General features: G+C 63.7%; 1 protein-coding gene across 2 annotated transcripts in view; it reads left to right on the top strand.

The window, feature by feature from the left end:
* The window catches only part of SCUBE1 (signal peptide, CUB domain and EGF like domain containing 1), a 112718-nt gene that overhangs the window by 61049 nt on the left and 35042 nt on the right, over positions 1-16627 (top strand). The window contains exons 6-7 of one of the 2 annotated variants that reach the window (XM_016135764.2): positions 3925-4041; positions 6670-6759. In XM_016135764.2, coding sequence (XP_015991250.2) covers positions 3925-4041; positions 6670-6759 — 207 coding nt within the window. The remainder of the gene's footprint in view (positions 1-3924; positions 4042-6669; positions 6760-16627) is intronic. The other variant, XM_016135765.2, reaches the window with a different exon arrangement.

The raw sequence follows: 16627 nt of genomic DNA, 5'->3' as shown, positions 1-16627 counted from the left end.
ATGGGGCCATGAACCCTAGGCTTGGGGTATTCCCCGCTGGCATGACGCAGCCCTGGAGCGGGGCTGGGTCTCATGCAGGGGCCTGTACGGGGGACCTGCCGGTGCTGCTCGTACCCCCTTCTTTTTCCCCAACGCCAGCCTCATGGGCCAGGCTCTCCAGTGGGCAAGGAGGGGCTACGGCACGGGGGCCCGCAAGCTCGGTTTCTGGCAGGCAGGGGCAGCCCTCGTGACAGGATGGCATTAAGAAGGAAAGGGGCTCGGTGCGGACGGTCCTGGCCCAGGCCGTGCCGACCCCAGTTCCAGGATCTAAGCTCAGAACTCGCACTCCCCGCCCACAAGGCCACTGTAATGGTGCCGTCCTGAGAGATCTGGGGTGATGAGGCCTCTGGCCAAAGGGGGCCATTTCAGGGCCAGCTTGGAGGTCAGCCCACAGCGTTCATGTGTGATGCAGCCTCGGAGTGTGGTCGTCCAGCTCCTCAGGAGGAGTGGGAGCCAGCAAATCAAGTAGGACGGTGGCCGAACACCCTCAGCAGCCCCCGCCCCCGCGCCCTCCACCCGCTGCACGGGGCGTGGCACGACGAGGCCCCTGCTCACTGGGCAGCGGAGACCCAGGCTGATGTGCTGCTGCCCTGTGGCCGCGAAGAGCCAAGGGAGGCTGGTGCGAGCAGGCCCTTCTCCGGCCAGACAAGCACCCTGTAGCAGGCCTGCTTCCCGATGCAGGAGACGGTACGGGGGAGCCCGGAGCCAGCTCCCCATGGGGAAAGCGGCCCCAGCCTGGCAACCGCAGGGGAGGCCAAGGCTGACCAGCTCTCACAAAGCAAATGGCTTGCTTTCCACCCTGCATCCTATGCAGAAGACACGGCCCGGGTTTGGTCCACCTCCCGTAGTCACCACGATTTTCTCAGCGGCCACCGCTCTCCCTCGTGCGCCTGCCTCACCTTTCCCAACTCGTGGCACGCATCAGTCACAGGCCCTGTCTCCAGAGAGCTCATCCGTTCCCCGAAGCGAAGACGCTTCCTCGTGCCCAGTGCGGCCTGAGCGTGGGCCCGCACTCCTCTCCTGTGGGATCACAGAGATAACCACGTGTGCTGTCGCCAAGGGCAGGACCACTCGGAAATGCCAGCTGCAGCCGCAGGACTCCAGCGCGGCCCTCCCGTCCTCTCGTCCTCTCCGTTAGATGGATTCCTGTAGCTGCAGAGAATCCAGCCGCCTGGCAGCCTTCAGCACAGAGAGTGAACAACTCCAGCTCTGCCAGTCCCCCCATCGGGTCGTCCGCCTTCCCTGGGGACAGAGGCCAAGGACAGGCACATGCGGAGTGGGCAGGCTGGTCCGCAGCCCCAGCCGGAAGGGGAGCGCATCCCCTCAGTCTGCAGGACGGACGGGCTGCCGCCCGCTCTGGCCGCCGCCCGCTCTGGCCAAGCCGGAGCTGCGTGTGGGGAGAGCCGCACGGGAAGTGGCGGGACCAGCGGACTCCACGCCGCACGCGGTGATTCTGTCTGGACGAACGCTACGAGGGGACGGTTCGCTCAGAGAGCATCTCCGAGGGGCCGCCTGGGGCTGAGTGGTCGGGGACGAGGCAAGGCCCCACGAGCGGCGAAGACTCCCTCTACCCCACTGCCGCAGAGGGGGGCCAAGCCCGTGCCCAGACGTTTGCTCGGGAGAGAGGCAGCAGCCCTCCCTCCCCGCTCGGCGGCCGGGTGTTGCCGAGGCGCGTGGAGAGCCCGGCCACAATCCCGGGGCCCAGAGCAGTGACTGCCCTGCAGCCCTCCTACGAAGGGACCATGCAGATGGCCGTCCACCCCGTCAGCTTTGGTTCCCTCTGTGTGGTTAACGTGGACAGTAGTGTGAAGTCAGCTCTGAGACTGCCCCTCTAGCCCTCAGGCCACTTGAGGTCCAGGAAATTCTACATCTAGAGTAGGGTTGGGGGCTGAGGCTTGGCCCGCCCAGCCTCTAGGGACCAGGCAGCCCACAGGGCGCTGCACCCAGCTCTTCCATCCAGAGCCCAAGACCCACCCGAGGGCCAGAGAAGGTGTTCCCCATTTTCTCAGTCTTCCCAGATCTCCGTGGACAAGCCCGGCCCGTGGGTCCATGAGCTGCAGACACCCATGTGGAGGGAGTGAGGGACACTGAGTGCGGCCCACCCTCAAGTCGCCTCACCCAGGCCTCTGTCCTCAGAGTCACTTGTGGGGCACAGCCATCACCCAGGCCCAGGGCTTGGAAGGACCTGGCCGCAGGGTCCTAGCTGCCTCCTCTCGGGCTCCTCCGCCCACTCCAATGGAGCTTTTCTGAGAAGTCACATGACGTCCCACCCAAGACGGGTTCTGCCTGGGTCTCACCCTCACCTGGGATTTCTGCTCAGCAGCTGTTCCTGGGCAGAGAGATTCACTGATTCAGAGATGACACGGCGACTCCAGGCTGTCAGGCTCCCAGCACCGCAAAGAGAAGAGACATTCCTGCACAGAGGGACCAGAGGACTTTGTACTCGAAGCCCCAGTCGAGTTTCCTGAAGCGATTCTGCAGGTCCCTGAAATGTCACCCTGGCAGTTGGGTCCTTCCTTCGGATGAGCATGAGCTCCCTGTGGAAGAGGCAGCCTGCTAGAGCCTCTGGTCACGAAGGACAGCGTCTGGGATGCTGAGCAGGAGCCATTCTCTCGACGTCCTCACCCGACGCCAGCACTCAGGACAGATGCCAGGGAGGCTCCGAGCCACCCTCTCGGTAAAGGGAGGCGAGCCAGGAGGGCGGCTGAAGGACTCCAAAGTGCTCGGAAGCCTTCGCCAGGAAGCCGCCACCAAATAACTCCCCACTGGGACCAGGCCTGCACACGCGTCACCCTGGGAGAGCATCATTAATTCAGATTCCGCCAACTCAGAACTTTTGACACTTCTGACCACGGTCGGTCTGAGATTAACTTTTGCATATTTGATCATCATTAGCATTTTGCCAAGTAAACTAAGAGTGTAGATAGAATTCTGGACGAGCGGCTAAGGTATCCAAGAAGACGTCCGGGAGGCCCTGGCGTACCAGGTCACAGACCCCTGGGGTCTCGCTGGCCCGGTGAACCCGTCCCGTGGAGATGCTGGGCCTCCTCCAGCGGGACCCCTCACCCTGGAGGGTGATAACAGCGTGTTTTCTTTCAAATAAACTGGAATTTATCATTTTCCCTGCTTCGCATTGGCTCCTTTTTGTTGGCCCCCCTTCAGCCGACCCGGGTCGCGGATGCTGTGAAATGTTTCAAGTTTCTGGGCTGCAGGGCACCAGCTCCTCCAGGCGCTAGGACTGCAGACTGCGTGTTTAAATTAAAGGTCACTTTCAAAACTGTACCTGAGGTGACACTGATTTGCTTGTGTTCTGTCTCTCTGGACGTCACTTTGGGCTTATGAGGGGATAGAGTTTGAGGTGGCCGCTTGGACTTGGAGAGAATAGACATCTGTGGGACATCCTCCCACATGCCCCAAGACATAGGCAGAGGACAGACAGCTCTGCGAGAGCTAAGGAGACGAGTGTCGCCTCTCCCCGTGGGCCCGCCAGCCACGCCCACCTCGTAGCGTACGCCCGGCATTAACAGACACTGCCCCATCGGGACAGCTGTTTTAAAGCGTCTTTCGTGGTCCAGGAAGGATGACATTGTCCAGCTTCTTAGCCCCTTCTTTGGCTGACACCGTCAGCTGTGTGCCAGTTCTAACCGCAGCCCAGGTGACCCAAAGTCCATTCTCTGTCCCACCCCAGCAACCTCCAGGGAGCGAGCAGGTCCATCCAAGACCCTCGAGGGGCTGAGGTCCAGGGAAGGCATGCCTATTCTCTGACTGTCATTTGCCTTCAAGATCCTCCCCCATCCTTTAAAAGAAACCACCAACACCAAGAAACTAATCGTTCTTGTTGTCGTTCTGTTTATACACACGCATGTGCTCTTCGGGCCTCACTAGTAACCTGTAACTATGGAAACGGAGGCTGCCAGCACAGCTGCGAGGACACGGACGCGGGCCCCACGTGCGGCTGCCACCAGAAGTACGCCCTCCACTCGGACGGCCGGACGTGCATCGGTGAGTAGGCGGCTTCGCCCCCCTGCCCCCCAGGGCCACGCGGCCCCGGAGCCAGCCGGCACCCCGCCGTGTCCCGGTTCCCAAGGAGGAGGCTTCAGGGCGATAAGGAACAGTCTCCCCGGCATCGAGGGGCAGCTTTCGGCGGGGACCTAGCCAGCTCCTTCTGCCGCCCGGGACCGAGCGCCTCTGCTCTGTGCCGCTGCGGGGTTTCTGCGGGGCCTCTCCGCGGCGCGGGGCGGTGCCAGGCAGGCGGCCTGTGGGGAGGAGGGAGGTATGTGCTCCTGGGGCGGGCAGCGTCCTTCCTGAGGCGCAGGCGTTTCCTCCCCGACGTGGGGACGCACGGCAGGAGGCGGGCAGCGTTCTTCCTGAGGCGCAGGCGTTTCCTCCCCGACGTGGGGACACACGGCAGGCGCATTTAGCCTCCTCTCGGCCCCATCAGTGACACGAGCTGTGTGCAGCGGTCCGGAGGACCGAGAGGTTTTCTCAGAAAACTGCTTTGAGTCTCCCTTGTCCAGGTCGCCAAGGGAGATGTTCAGCGGACCCCAGGGGTCTGGGCATTTTTAACCGCTTTCCCTTCCCAAACTAACGTGGCTCTCGCCGGACATCCTCTCTCTCCCAGAGTCCCTCCTTCTCAGTGACGCCCCCTCCCGTCACCTCCCCTGTCACAGGGAGTCTCTGTTGAGTCTCAGACACCTCCTTCCTCCTGGTCCTCATTTCCAAGGACAACTTGAATATCTCTGATTATCTCATACCGTGATCACTGGCGGGCTCTTTTCCCACTCAAAGATAACAGCAAATTTTTTAAAGGAGAAAAAGGAATTTCAAGGTTGGTGTCCATCCAACTTTGCACATCCTCCTCTTTCTTTCTCTTCGACATTGGCACACTTTAGAAGCCCACAAGTCAGTTATCGTGGTGATTTTTTCAAGGCCCCATTTCTTATTATCGACTTGGAAGATGTTTCTTGAGGGACTTTCAAGTAACAGGAAAGGGGGTGGCAAGCGAGCAAAGCCCGGAAGTCCAGAGGGTGCTGTTGCCCTGCGCCCCCCGTGACTCTGCTCCCTGGCGCCCCGGGAGCTGGCAGAGGGGCTGGGCCCGGGCGGGGCTCCGGCGGGCCCTCCCTAGTCCCCGGCTGTCGTCCCAGGTGCTGCTGCCTGCGTGGTCCCCCCTCCTCTGTGTGGCCTCTCCTCTCCAACAGCCATTTTTGGTCTCATTTTATCTCATTCCTCCTGCTTTTCTGGTGATGGTCCCTGATTGCCTGTCTTGTCTGATAACTGACGTTCATTAATTATTTTCAGAGTCAAAAACCAAACCAAACAACCAAAAAAATAATAATTTGAAGCAAAACCCGGTCTCAGACCAGTGTCTCTATTGCAGCCTGATCCCATCTAGAACCGCCTCTCCTGCCCCTCTGCCTGTCTCTGCTGTCCTGCCGCGGGCTCGCAGGCCCACCGGCCCCTCCCGTCTCGTCTGCTGGAGTCGGCCTCAGTGTTTGCGTCTGCGGAGCGGCCGCCTCTGCCGGCCACCGGGCCAGCGCAAACAGCTGCCGGCCAGACACGCAGCCAGCCTTGTCTAACACATCTCGTCTTCGTCCACCTGACTCATCCTTTCTCTTTTTTTATTTTTATTTTTTTTTCTTTTTAGTGTCCGCTGCATGTGACGGCCCCGCTTGGATCTATTTTCTCACGTAATTTTCCTCGCCGCCTCTTTCCCTCCTCCCCTTAGAAATCCCTTCCCAGACGCAGCTCCTGCGCCCTTGCTCCTGCCGGCCGGGAGAACCTTCCACCTGCCTGCTCCCTGCTCCCCAGGTCCCCTCGCGGGAATGGGAGTGATGTCTCCGCACATCACCCCTGAGCAAAAAAAAAGACACCAACTCAGTCCCGCTAACCCCTCGGGCTCCTCGGGAGAAGCATCCGGGCGAAGCTTCCTGCCCAGCGGCCAGGATGCTCCCCGCCCTCCGACTCTCCCCTAGAACAACTGACCGGCCCCTCTTCGCAACCCCTCCTCGAGCGCTCGAACGTGTCGCTCTTAGTCCTCTGTAGACAAGCAGGCAACCAGCGCTGCCCAAGCCGACCCCCTGGTTTTTCCGTCTGTCCGACCGGATCCATCGTGGTGTGTGTTTGTTCCTCCGTGTGTTTCGTTCTTAATTTTGCATGAGTGTTTGACACACTTCCTCGCTCCTGAGACAGGGCGTCTGCTCCATCACCGGACCTCATGGCCCTGTCCGCTTGTCCTGTGCTTTGTCCTGCGCCCGCCCCTCCAGCCCGAGCCAGGGGTGTCTGCCATGGCCCGTGTCTTCGTGAGCTCCATGTGGCGCTGTCCGCGTCTGTGGCCCTCTGCTGACCTCGGCCGCCTCCTCTGCTTATGTGCGGATGGGCCCTGTGTCCCCTCTGTGTCCCCTTGTGGCCACCCCGTTCTCTTCCCCCCACCCCGGCCCTGCCGCCTCTTCGCTCTGCCCTGAACGTGCCACCGTGGAGGTGCCCGGGGTCGGCGCCTGGAGAGGACGCGGCGCCGGCTCGCATGTGCGCTGGCTCTGTGTGCGCCACGCCGGAAGGCCGGCTGTCTCGGGCGGCGGGAAGTGGGCTCTCATTAACCAGTGGCTCCATGTCTGTCCCTTACTTGTGTTCTAGAGGAGGATGAGGCTGCAATTGAGCGCTCTGAGTTCAATGCCACGTCAGTAGCTGATGTGGACAAGCGGGTGAAACGGCGGCTTCTCATGGGTAACACTTTTCTTCCACTTCCTTTGTTGTCCTTGCTCCTTTGTCCGCGCGCGTGTGAGTGCGGGGTGCGTGCGGCGTGCAGGGCGTCTGTGTGCTGGCGTGTGGCGCTGCGGGGGTGCGTGCGGGTGCGTGGGGCGCGTGAGCGTGTGAGGGCTGTCCGTCTGTGTGGTGTGCCCACGCGTGAGTGGGGGGCTCCACGCCAGGTGGGAACTCACTTTTTCCTTTTTAACGTTTTTACCCTTCATCGAACACATGTATTTCTTTGTTTGTGTGTTTGTAGCCAAGAACCCAGGGCCAGTGTCTAGTGGCCTCTGCACATGAGGAGGCGTGCTCTGTAAAGCCTTCCCCCACTGCAGTTAGCGTCCCAGCGTCAGCAAAGCAGCGGGGGGCGGGGGGCAGGGGTCAGTGCAGAGCAGCCCCGCCCACCCCCCACTCAGCAGAGGAGCCCCGTCCAGGAGAAAAAGCCACATCTCGACTCGGGGCCAAGGGATCTCAGGGTTCCCTGGTCCACCCTGCTGGCTTTGTAGCTGGGAAGTCTACCTGGGAGGGGGTCCAGTCAAGGTCATCTAGCAGGCCTGGGTAAAAGCAGTGCTCAGGCCCCTGGCCCCAGGGCTCCCTGACTCCATGAGTGACCCCAGCCAGAGCCTTGGCCCACTTTCCCATGGTCCCCCCTTGGGCACCTGCGTGCCTGGGGAGTGCGCACAATTTCGGCTGCACTCTGCGCACTGCCCCTGGGCTGGCTCCAGACTCCAGGGAGGCCCGGAAATGCCCAGTGCCACTCGGGGTGGCTCAGAGGCCTGCTGGCGTGGCCGGTCCTCGGCCGTGTGAGGAAAACGGAAGGAGGGGGAGAAAACGACTCCCTTCCACGAGCTCAGCCTGCACAGCAGAGAAGCAGGTCTGCCTCCTCGCTCACTCATTCCTGTTTCTCAGTCCGGACCCCACGGTGCGGGGGCTGCTGGCCCCTGGCTGGCACCAGCTGCCCAGGCCTGTGGAGCAGAGCTGTAGGATCACCTGAGATCGTCACAGCCTCCTTTGTGACACTCTGATACGTCATGCCAGCCTTGGGAGCTGTGGGGCCAGGTGGTGCATGTCCCATGTCTCAGTAAAGAAAACTGAGGCTCGCTGGGGTTCCCTGGCTCACTCAAGGTCGCACATTACCCTGAATAGCTGAGTTTAGTCTAGAGCTCATGGCGACGTGGGCTGTCTTAATTGTCAGGGTCACAGGACCATGGAGGTCAGATCCTGAAGGTCCCGGAGAGGTCACCTGGTTTTGTGATCCTCATGTAGACCTCAAAGGAGCCCAGGCATCTAGGGAGGAATGAGGTCCAAATGGGGCCACGGGCGGGATGAGGCTGCGTGCTGAGGAGTCGGCTGGAGGCCGCCCTCCCCAGTGGGGCTTTGAGGAGCAGAGGAGATCACGGGCTGGCTGGCGGTGCTCTGCGAACCCTGAAATCCGCAGTGGGAGAACAGACGGGCATAGCCCTGTGTATTGAAAGACAGTAGTAAGGACCGGCGAGGCCAGAGGTTCACCTCCGGTCCCACCGGCGGATGGGGCCGGCTCAGGCAGGAAGCCCGCCGTCGGCGCGTTCTCGTTGACTCGCTGACTCGGGCCGTCTTTGTTGGCCTTAGAATTTCTGGAAATGGCCAAGAGGTGGGCTTGGAGGCCCCACGAAGGAAGCTCGTCCACACCCTGCTGGAAGGTGCGAGTCAGCACCGTGGACTTTCTGGAAAGGTAGCTAGAAGCGGATGGCGGGGACCTAAGAGTCGCCAGTGCTCTGAGGCCATGCTGAGGCGCAGAAGGGCCAGCCCCTCGACCTCACCTGCTAGGAGAGGCGGGCGCTGCTGCTGAGGCCTGAGCTCCAGAGCAGGGCAGGACCAGGGATGGGGCCTCAGGCGCCCTGCACCCTTCCCAGCAAGAGCGTGGCGGTCGAGCGGGCTGAGCTGGGCTGGCCTCGAGCAGGTGGCGGCAGGGCGGGTGGGTAGGGGGAGAGTCAGTGGACAGTGGCCCAGAGCCAGACCCTGGAGTGGGGTCTGGGAGGAAGAAGGAGGCACCAAGGACACAGCTATTCTCGCCCTGGGTTTGGGAGGCAGAGATGGGGGAGCAGAGCGGGGAACTCTGCGCCAGGCCAAGGAAATGGGTGACGACTGGCCTTCCCGCATTCCCACCTCTCTGATTAGAGAACCCCCACTCCCCCAGAGCCTATCCTGCCCCCTACGCAGAAGAGACTGCTCCCTCCTCTGGTCTTCCTGCGACACTTGCACCTGGGGGACAAGGACCAGCAGCCAAGCCCCACGCCCAGAGCGAGGCGGCCATCCCCGGGCTGCTGGGAAAGCCGCCACGCTGCCTGCGCCCCTCCTTCAAGGGCGCGGAGCTCCGAGCACCTGCCTCCTCTGAGGGCGGCCGTGTGGGACAGGCTTAGGACCCTACCGCACGTCAGGCCCTGACTGGTAGTCCCAGTGATGCGTAGCTGCTCCCAGGCTGTATTAATAGAGGCAAGGAATGGAAAACAAGGGAGGTGGCCACCCCCATGCTGCTCAGCGCTGGCCAGGACGCTCAGGGCGACATGCTCAGGGCCCGGCGACTGCATGCAGAGAGGGCCATTAGGGTTGGGTCAGCGTCGTCGGCCTGCGGGAGGGCGCGCAGGCCGCTGCTCCCCATGGGTCCTGGGGCTGGCAGGCAGCTTGAGCCCTGTTTTGGGTCCTGGGAGGGGATGGACAGAACAAGCAAAGGGGGGAGGAGCTTTTTCTGTGGCCCAGGAGTAGGTGAGGTCCGTGAGACACCGAGGAATTCCACGGCAAGGTCAGACCCTGGGCCCCCCGGCTCCAGAGTCTGTGCCCTTGACTGCTGCACTGGCCAGCCCTCCACGAGAGGACAGAGACAAGCAACTGTTGTGGGGGGAGGCTGGGGGCCGCAGTGCCCGGGAATGATCTCGCGTGAGCAGGAGGCGTTGCAGCCCTGGTGCGGGGTCCCAGGGCAGGGCACGTGCTCTGCAGCCGCCTGGTGGCTGAGATGGCCTGGCAGGTGTCTGCCAGCCCTAAATGCCAATTGTCTTCTGTGCCAGTGGGTGAGTAGGAAAAAATTAAGAGGGCTCCCTTTGCCCCCTGGAAGTGAGCGAGTGGGCGCAGGGCAGCCCACGGCCGTCCTTGCTCTGTGACGCCCTCATGGCGGTGCAGACGGGCCCTTCCGGCCCGGGGCGAAGCCGCCTTCTCTGTGTCCCGGGTGAAGCGGCCTCCTCGCCTCAGGCTCCAGTTTCCCTTCCCCCAAATGGAGCTGGAGAGTTTAGGCTTCCTTTGCTCTTATAGGTTGTCGAACTCAAAATTATTTCAAAACTATATTGCACCCAGACTGCAGAAGTCACAGGTCACTTTGATGTCTGCAAATTGTTTAATTAGCATCTTCGCCTCTTAACACGGCCAGGAGCCAGGACCTACGCAGAGAACAGAGGACGCAAAACGTGTGAGCTCAAACCGGGCGCTTTGGCTGCCGCCTGGGCCTCTCAGTCCCTCTCTCGGAAGCCGCCTGCTCTTCGGTCCCCCGCAGGCTCGTGTTTCGGTGGCAGTGGCGAGGCTCCCAAGTCTGGGAAGCGCCGGGAGCCAGCGCTGACTGGAATCCCGCAGTGGCACGCCGCTGCTTACGGTGCTGGCTGTTCTCCTGCGGCAGCCGCGAGTGGAAACGGCTCTCTCTGTTAGGAACCAGCAAGGGCCCTGGGCTCTGCGGGGTGCGGTGGCTCCCTCGGGCGGGGCCGCTGGCCGGGGCAGGGGTAGGAAGAGCTGCGGGCACGGGACAGTAGCTGGCAACCTGGAGAGTGGACGGGGTAGTCTGTAGCGCAGAGGCCTGGGGCCATTCGGGGCCAAGGGGCCCTGCCCCCCGCTCTTGGGGTCTCAGGTACACCCAGCAGTACACCCGTCACTGAACAGAGGAAGGACAGGGCCGTCAAAGTACGTAACTGGTTGTAGAGTCTCGTCGGAATCAGTTAAAACATTTGGATGTGAGGGTGGAAGTGATAAATTTCAGTTGTCTGGCCGACCTGTGTGAAACATCTGAGTGCCCAGCGAAGTCTACCGAAGGCCCCTGGGGCCGGGCTTACGGCAGGACCGATGAGACCCTGCGAGTGCGACCGTCACCTCCGCGTCTTCAGTGGCTCCTTGCCCCCAGGCGTCCTCGGTGCCGTACGTAGCAGCTTCCCGCTGTGTGTTCCGTAGGTCAGACGTGTGGCTTTGGGCTCCCTGGGCTGAAACCGAGGTGTCAGCAAGGGCTGCGTCCCTCCTGGAGGCGCTTAGGGAGAAGCCCCTCCCCCGCCTCTTCCCGCGTCCGGGGGCCCCAGCTCCGTGGCTCCCGGCCCCCTCCTGCATCTTCCAGGCGCGCAGCGATGCATCTCCCCGATGCCGCTCCCGTCACCCCGTCTCCTCAGGCCTCCCTCCTCCACTTCTGAGCGCCCGGGCTTTAGTTCAGTCACCTCTGCAGAGGGTCGCAGAGCGTGGAGACGTGGACATCTCAGGGAGCTTGACTCCGCTGGCCGCCGACGGTACAGACTCGGGCTGCGAGGCGCCCCCGGGTTGTCCGGCCGCTGGGGCGGAGCCCACGTCTGCCCGAGCCCGAGGCCCTGCAGCTTGTCCCCGGCAGGGTCCTCCCCGCGGAGGCCCGTGACAGCAGGGTCCCCGTGGCCCGTCCCAGGCGTCCCCTAAGTCCAGGAAGCAGAGGCGCCCGTGCTCCCCGCCCGGTGGCCACGGTAACTGGCAGCCGTTACCCCCAGATTTCTCCGGGCCTAGCACTGTCCTCAGGTCACTTACCCACAGCCCCCTGAGAGCTGGCGCTGAAGTTACTCGCACTTTGCAGATGAGGAGACCAAGGCACCTGCTCGCATCCCCGCACCCCCCCTCCATGAGCCAGTCCCCTTCCTCTGAATGGGTGCCATCCCAGCTGGGCTCGGGGGCACCGTGGTGTGTGCCCCTGGGGCCCGCACACAGGACAGCGCTCAGGCAGGGCAGCTGCCGAGAGAGTTCTGGGAAGGGGACGGAGGGGCTGGAGCCCTGGAAGGCTGGGGCTGACCAGGGGCAGCGGGGCGGTTGGGGTAACAATGGCTGACGTTCGGTGTGTGCAGACTGAGCCCCACGCTGTCCCCAGCCTCGTATCACCTCGTAGCTGCCCCGAGAGGTCCGGCCGACGTCCCTGCTCTTGACGTGCGCACGCCTGCTTCTGCCCCCACTCCCGACTCCTCCGTCCACCCAGGGGCTGCCCTGCTGCCGCCCCTTCTCTGCAGCCGCCATCTCCACGGTCCCCGGGTCTCTCCTGATTTCAACAACCTGTGTCCCAGGCCACCTCCGCCCACCCCTCGTTGCAGACCCACACATTCAGCCACCCCCTAGAAGCCACCCTCCACCTGTCCCTCAAGCCCCGAACACGAAGCCTGTCCCAGGCCCCCTGCCTCAGTGGGTCCTGCCATCCCCTCCTCTACCCAGGTGCCGTCTTGGACAGTTCTACCTGACAAAGGCTCACCCCGGCCTCACTGGACCTTCCCCACAGCCCCAGCCCCACCGCCTGCCCCCCTTCTACCAGAACCCTGTTTTGTCACAAGCCCGGGGCACCCCCGATGGGGCAGAGGCCAGGTCTGTGCCAGCTGTGATGGCCCCTGGGGACACAGTGCAGGGCCCTGCCCAGAGGAAGGGCACGGGGGAGACCAGCCGTCCCGGAGCACCAGCAAAGGCTTCCTGGAGGGATTGGGCCTCCATGCTCGCTCTGCACACAAGCCGGAGTCTGGCTGGGAGAGAGAGGGCCGAACCCAGAGCCCGGCCGGGCCCGGCCGTGGGAAGGGGTCAGGCAGGTCTGAGGCAAGGAAGGTGATGGCGCAGGACAGTTGCCCAGCAGGAGGGAGGGGGGTGGCCCTGGGGCCCGGGCAGGCACCCTCTCCTCCCGCCTTGGCCTGCCCGCCCATAGGGCTGAGCCCCAGGCACTGGGTTCTCTCAGGAGGAACCAGACTTCACCCCCGTTGCCAATCTGGTCCCAGTACGGCTGGCGACTGGTCAGCTAGGGTCCCCCGCGGCGGCCCTGTGCTCCTGCCCTGAGTTTGGCGTCTCTGTCTCTGCCTGTCCCTCACACGCTACCGGCCGGGAGAAGAGGCGGGTCATGGCGACAGCCGTGTTGAGAGGTGGAGAGCAAAGCGCCAGGCAGAGCGAGCGTGTTGGAGAAGTGGAGGGGGCAGGGCGCTGGCTGGCCCCAGCTCAGGGCTCCGAGGCCTAGGGAGCGTGTGACTCGCCCACAGCCACTCTTCGCGTTGAGCAGAACCAGGGTTCCTGGCGAGGCTCGGGCACCACCAGGAACAGGCGGATGGAGGGAGCTGGCGGCACCGCCCCGAGAAGGCCCGGAGCACCCAGCCGTCGGGCCCTGGGCTTCCTTCGGGCCCGAGGCCTCGAAGCGCCCCCTTGCTCCCGGCCACAGGTGAAATTTGAATCTGGTTCTCGCCAGTCTGCAGGCCCGTCTTGTAAAAGCCTAAAGTACAGCTGACCGGGCGTACTCCTGAACGCCACCCGCCGGCCCCCGGCAGTGAGGGCAGGGCTGAGGGCAGGGTGCAGGGACCTGGGAATGTGCCCTCTCCTCACCCACAGGTCATGTGCGCCCGGCCCCCCTACAGACAGGCTCTGAGGGGTCCCGTGAGACAGGGCTGCGGGCGGGGGTGCCCCCTGCTGCTGCATGAGCGGCAGCCAGCCTCGGCCAGGGAGCACGGGCTGCGCCCCGTCATTGGGTTTGGAGGACTTGTCGGGGACGGGGTGTGAACGGCATGGCACCCAGCAGAGGGGACAAAGGGTGTGTGGATGGGGCGCGAGCCAGAGGCGGGGGCTCGCGTGGGGGGCGTGGAAGGGGGTTGCGGAGAGCGTCCAGAGGGGGGCGACACCTGAGGACCCCGAGGGAGGTAGCAGCGTCTCCATCTCCTGGCCGAGCCCAGCCCAGGCGGTGAAGGGTTTAGCCAGAGTCACGCGGCTCTTCAGAGGCAGGTGTTTGTGGCTTCCCGGGGGGATTCACACTGGGGCCAAGGCGCTGGCTGGGGCGGGTCAGTGAACTAGGCATTGGGACGCCTGACCTGCCCCGGATGGCCTCAGTGGTCTCTTCCCCTCTCAGGGCTGTAGAGTAGAGAAGCAAATTCTGGTTCTTTGGCCTCTGGGGTCTGCGACAAGGCCCCACTGGGACAGCGACGCCTGGGCAGGTGCCTCGCCAGTCAGAGGCCCGTCAGAGCACCGAGGGGTGGTTGATTCTCCGCGGTTCGCCCAGCTCTGAGGCTTTGCGTACGACGCCACCGGGTGTGTGGCAGGGCCTTCTCCAGCCTTCCCGTGACCCAGGTCCCTGGGCTTGCACCAGCCGCCCCTGCCCTGCCCCGAGGCACAGCAGCCCTCCCGCTCCGGGGAGCCGGAGCGGAGGCGAGCCCCACAGGTGGGAGGTGGCCCTGTCCCCATGCTCCTCACGCCCAGCCACCCACTAGGGGTTGGGCACCCTTCTGGGCCTCAGTCCTCATCTAAGAGACAGTGCTCCTGGCTCCTCCTTGCCCGCAGCCCTTCCCGGTTCTCAGCGACCTCCCTGTCCCCAGCCTGCTCCCTGCCCGCCCCCCCCTCCACATCCTGCCTTAAGTATTTCTCAGGTTCCTTGGCCCCTCGGGGTTTGGTCCTTTCAGAAGTGACCTGCCCACCCCACCTCCCCATCACCCCTCTGCTGTGTCCACTTCCTGACAAACGTGCTGTCCCCTCATCTGCTACTCAGGAGGGCCCTGGGGCGGTAACACCGAGCGTCCACTGTCCCACTGTCGCACAAACGGGAGACACCCAGGAGAACCCAGGGCGTCTTTTCCGCTTTTCCCGTTTAGCCTTCTGTCAGCTGCAGTGTTTGGAGGAGCTGGGTGCAGGGACAGGGGAAACCGACCAGGCCCCTGGGTCTGTCCACTGGTTCCCTTTGCCCACCCCCCTTGGAGGCGATGGCCCCGTTCTCACTGCCCGCCCCTCAAGCCCAGCCTTGCGTCCTCGAGGAGTCTCTCCAGCTGTCCCCGAACACGGGCAGGCCAGGCGGTGGCTGCAAGCCAGGTGCCAGCAGCGGGCTGTTGACCGAGGAGTGGCCGGAGCTCAGGGTGCCTGCAGCCAGATTTCCCGGACAAGGAAACGAGGAGGTTGGGGCCCGGAGCGGGGGGTTGCTCTCAGGTTGCTCTGCCGGGCCGTGTCTTTGTTTTAAGAACTGTGCGTGTGTGCCTATGGCAGGGGCGCTTGGAGTTTTGCTGACAGCGACTCCTCTTTCTGATTGGTCGTCCAGCCCGGGCTCTGGAGCAGACCTGGTCCCTTTCTGCCGTCACCACACCAGGCTCACCTCGCACCTCTGAGCCCCGGTTTTCTCTTTCGCAAAAAGGGGGCTGTAGTCTCTAGTCTGCAGCAGCGCGGATGAGACGCTGGAGGTGCAGCCTGGCACCTGGCAGGCGCGCGATCGCGTCCCGCTGTCCCCGGCCCTGCGAGGGCGCCAGTCATTGTCGCGGAGGAGGGAGCCGAGGCTCCGAGACGGAAAGGCGAGCCCTGGGCCCCGCCCCGTCCCCCTCGCGCGGAGGCCCGGGCAGTGTACGTTCCTCTAGCTCCCCGATCACGGCCACCCAGCCCCAAGGAGTCATTCCCGAACTTGGTTAGGCCGAGGGGTGACCCCCCCCCCGCCCTGCGGGGCGCTGGCCCCCAGGAGACGGGCTGTGTCGCGGCACGTCCCCCGGCGCGGAGCAGGGGCTCGGCGCACGGTCGGGGCTGGCTCGGCAGCGGCCTGGGGGTCTCAGGCCACGCGTGCTCAGATCTGAGACACGGCGCCATGAGCGAGCGTGTGTCACGGTCACGTGCCGCGTCCGCACGTTTTCTGGGCCTCGCGAGGAACGCGTGGTAAACGTCATCGTCTCCGCGTCGCACGTCAGGAAACCGAGACTCTGAGAAATGAAGGGACTGGCCGGGGTCCCGGGGCCCGCGCGCAGAGCCTGCCCTCTGACCCGCAGCCCCTGCTCCGTCCACTGCGACAGACTGTCTGTCCTTCACGGGCCTGGCCGGGCCTCCGCAGACCCAGGGCAGGGCGAGCAGGCCACGCCAGCTCCAAGGCCGTCCTGCCGTCCCCGGCCTGGGCCCTCTGTCCAAGCCCTTTCGCGGCTTCACGGCAGGTCCAGCTGAGTCGCCTGCTTAGCGACCGCTCCACCTCGGTGTCCGGGGGCCCAAAGCAGGGGTCCCTCAGAGAAAGACCAAGAACCGCCTTTTAACACATTTGGGGGTTCCTGCCTGCTGCAGAGGGGTACGCTCCCGGGCCCGCTCTAGACCCCAACCCAGGCCCAGCCTCCTTGCCTTGCGAGCCCCACCCTGTGGGAGAGCCTTCTCCCCACACGGCGCGGCAGGTGAGGAGCTCAGGCGCCCCTCAGGGCCTGGCTCTCTGGCCCAGTCTGGCTCCCTCGTCAGCCTGGAGCCTCCCAGTCTTGGCTCCAGATACCACTCCTCCCAACAGCTGTGTGGTCCGGGACCCAAGACCAGCCTCACGGGCATGTGACCATGCGCTGGCCCGCGGCCCCGCCCTACGAAAGCCCACGCGTGGTTGACGCTCTGCTGTCTGTCTTGAAATTCTTAGTTTTTGAACAAGGGCCTTTCATTTTTATTTCGCACTGGGTCCCACAAATTATGTAGCTGATCCTGCCTGGAAAAGTTACTTCTCTGAGCCTCAGTTTCCCTGCCTGCGAAAGGGTCCCCTTCTGGGCTGCTGTGAGCCCGTGGGGGCAGGTGCGTGAGAAGGCGCCTTGTCGGCTGTGGAGTGCTGTGCCCTGGGCGGTGGTTGCCCTTGCTACTCCAGGTGGAGAGGGGAGGCTTTACAAAGGGCTGGTGGCTCTCG

Source organism: Rousettus aegyptiacus, unplaced genomic scaffold (genome assembly GCF_014176215.1).
Source record: "Rousettus aegyptiacus isolate mRouAeg1 unplaced genomic scaffold, mRouAeg1.p scaffold_m13_p_2, whole genome shotgun sequence".
NCBI classification, from domain to species: Eukaryota; Metazoa; Chordata; class Mammalia; order Chiroptera; family Pteropodidae; genus Rousettus; species Rousettus aegyptiacus.
This window is presented reverse-complemented; position numbering and strand designations above follow the sequence as displayed.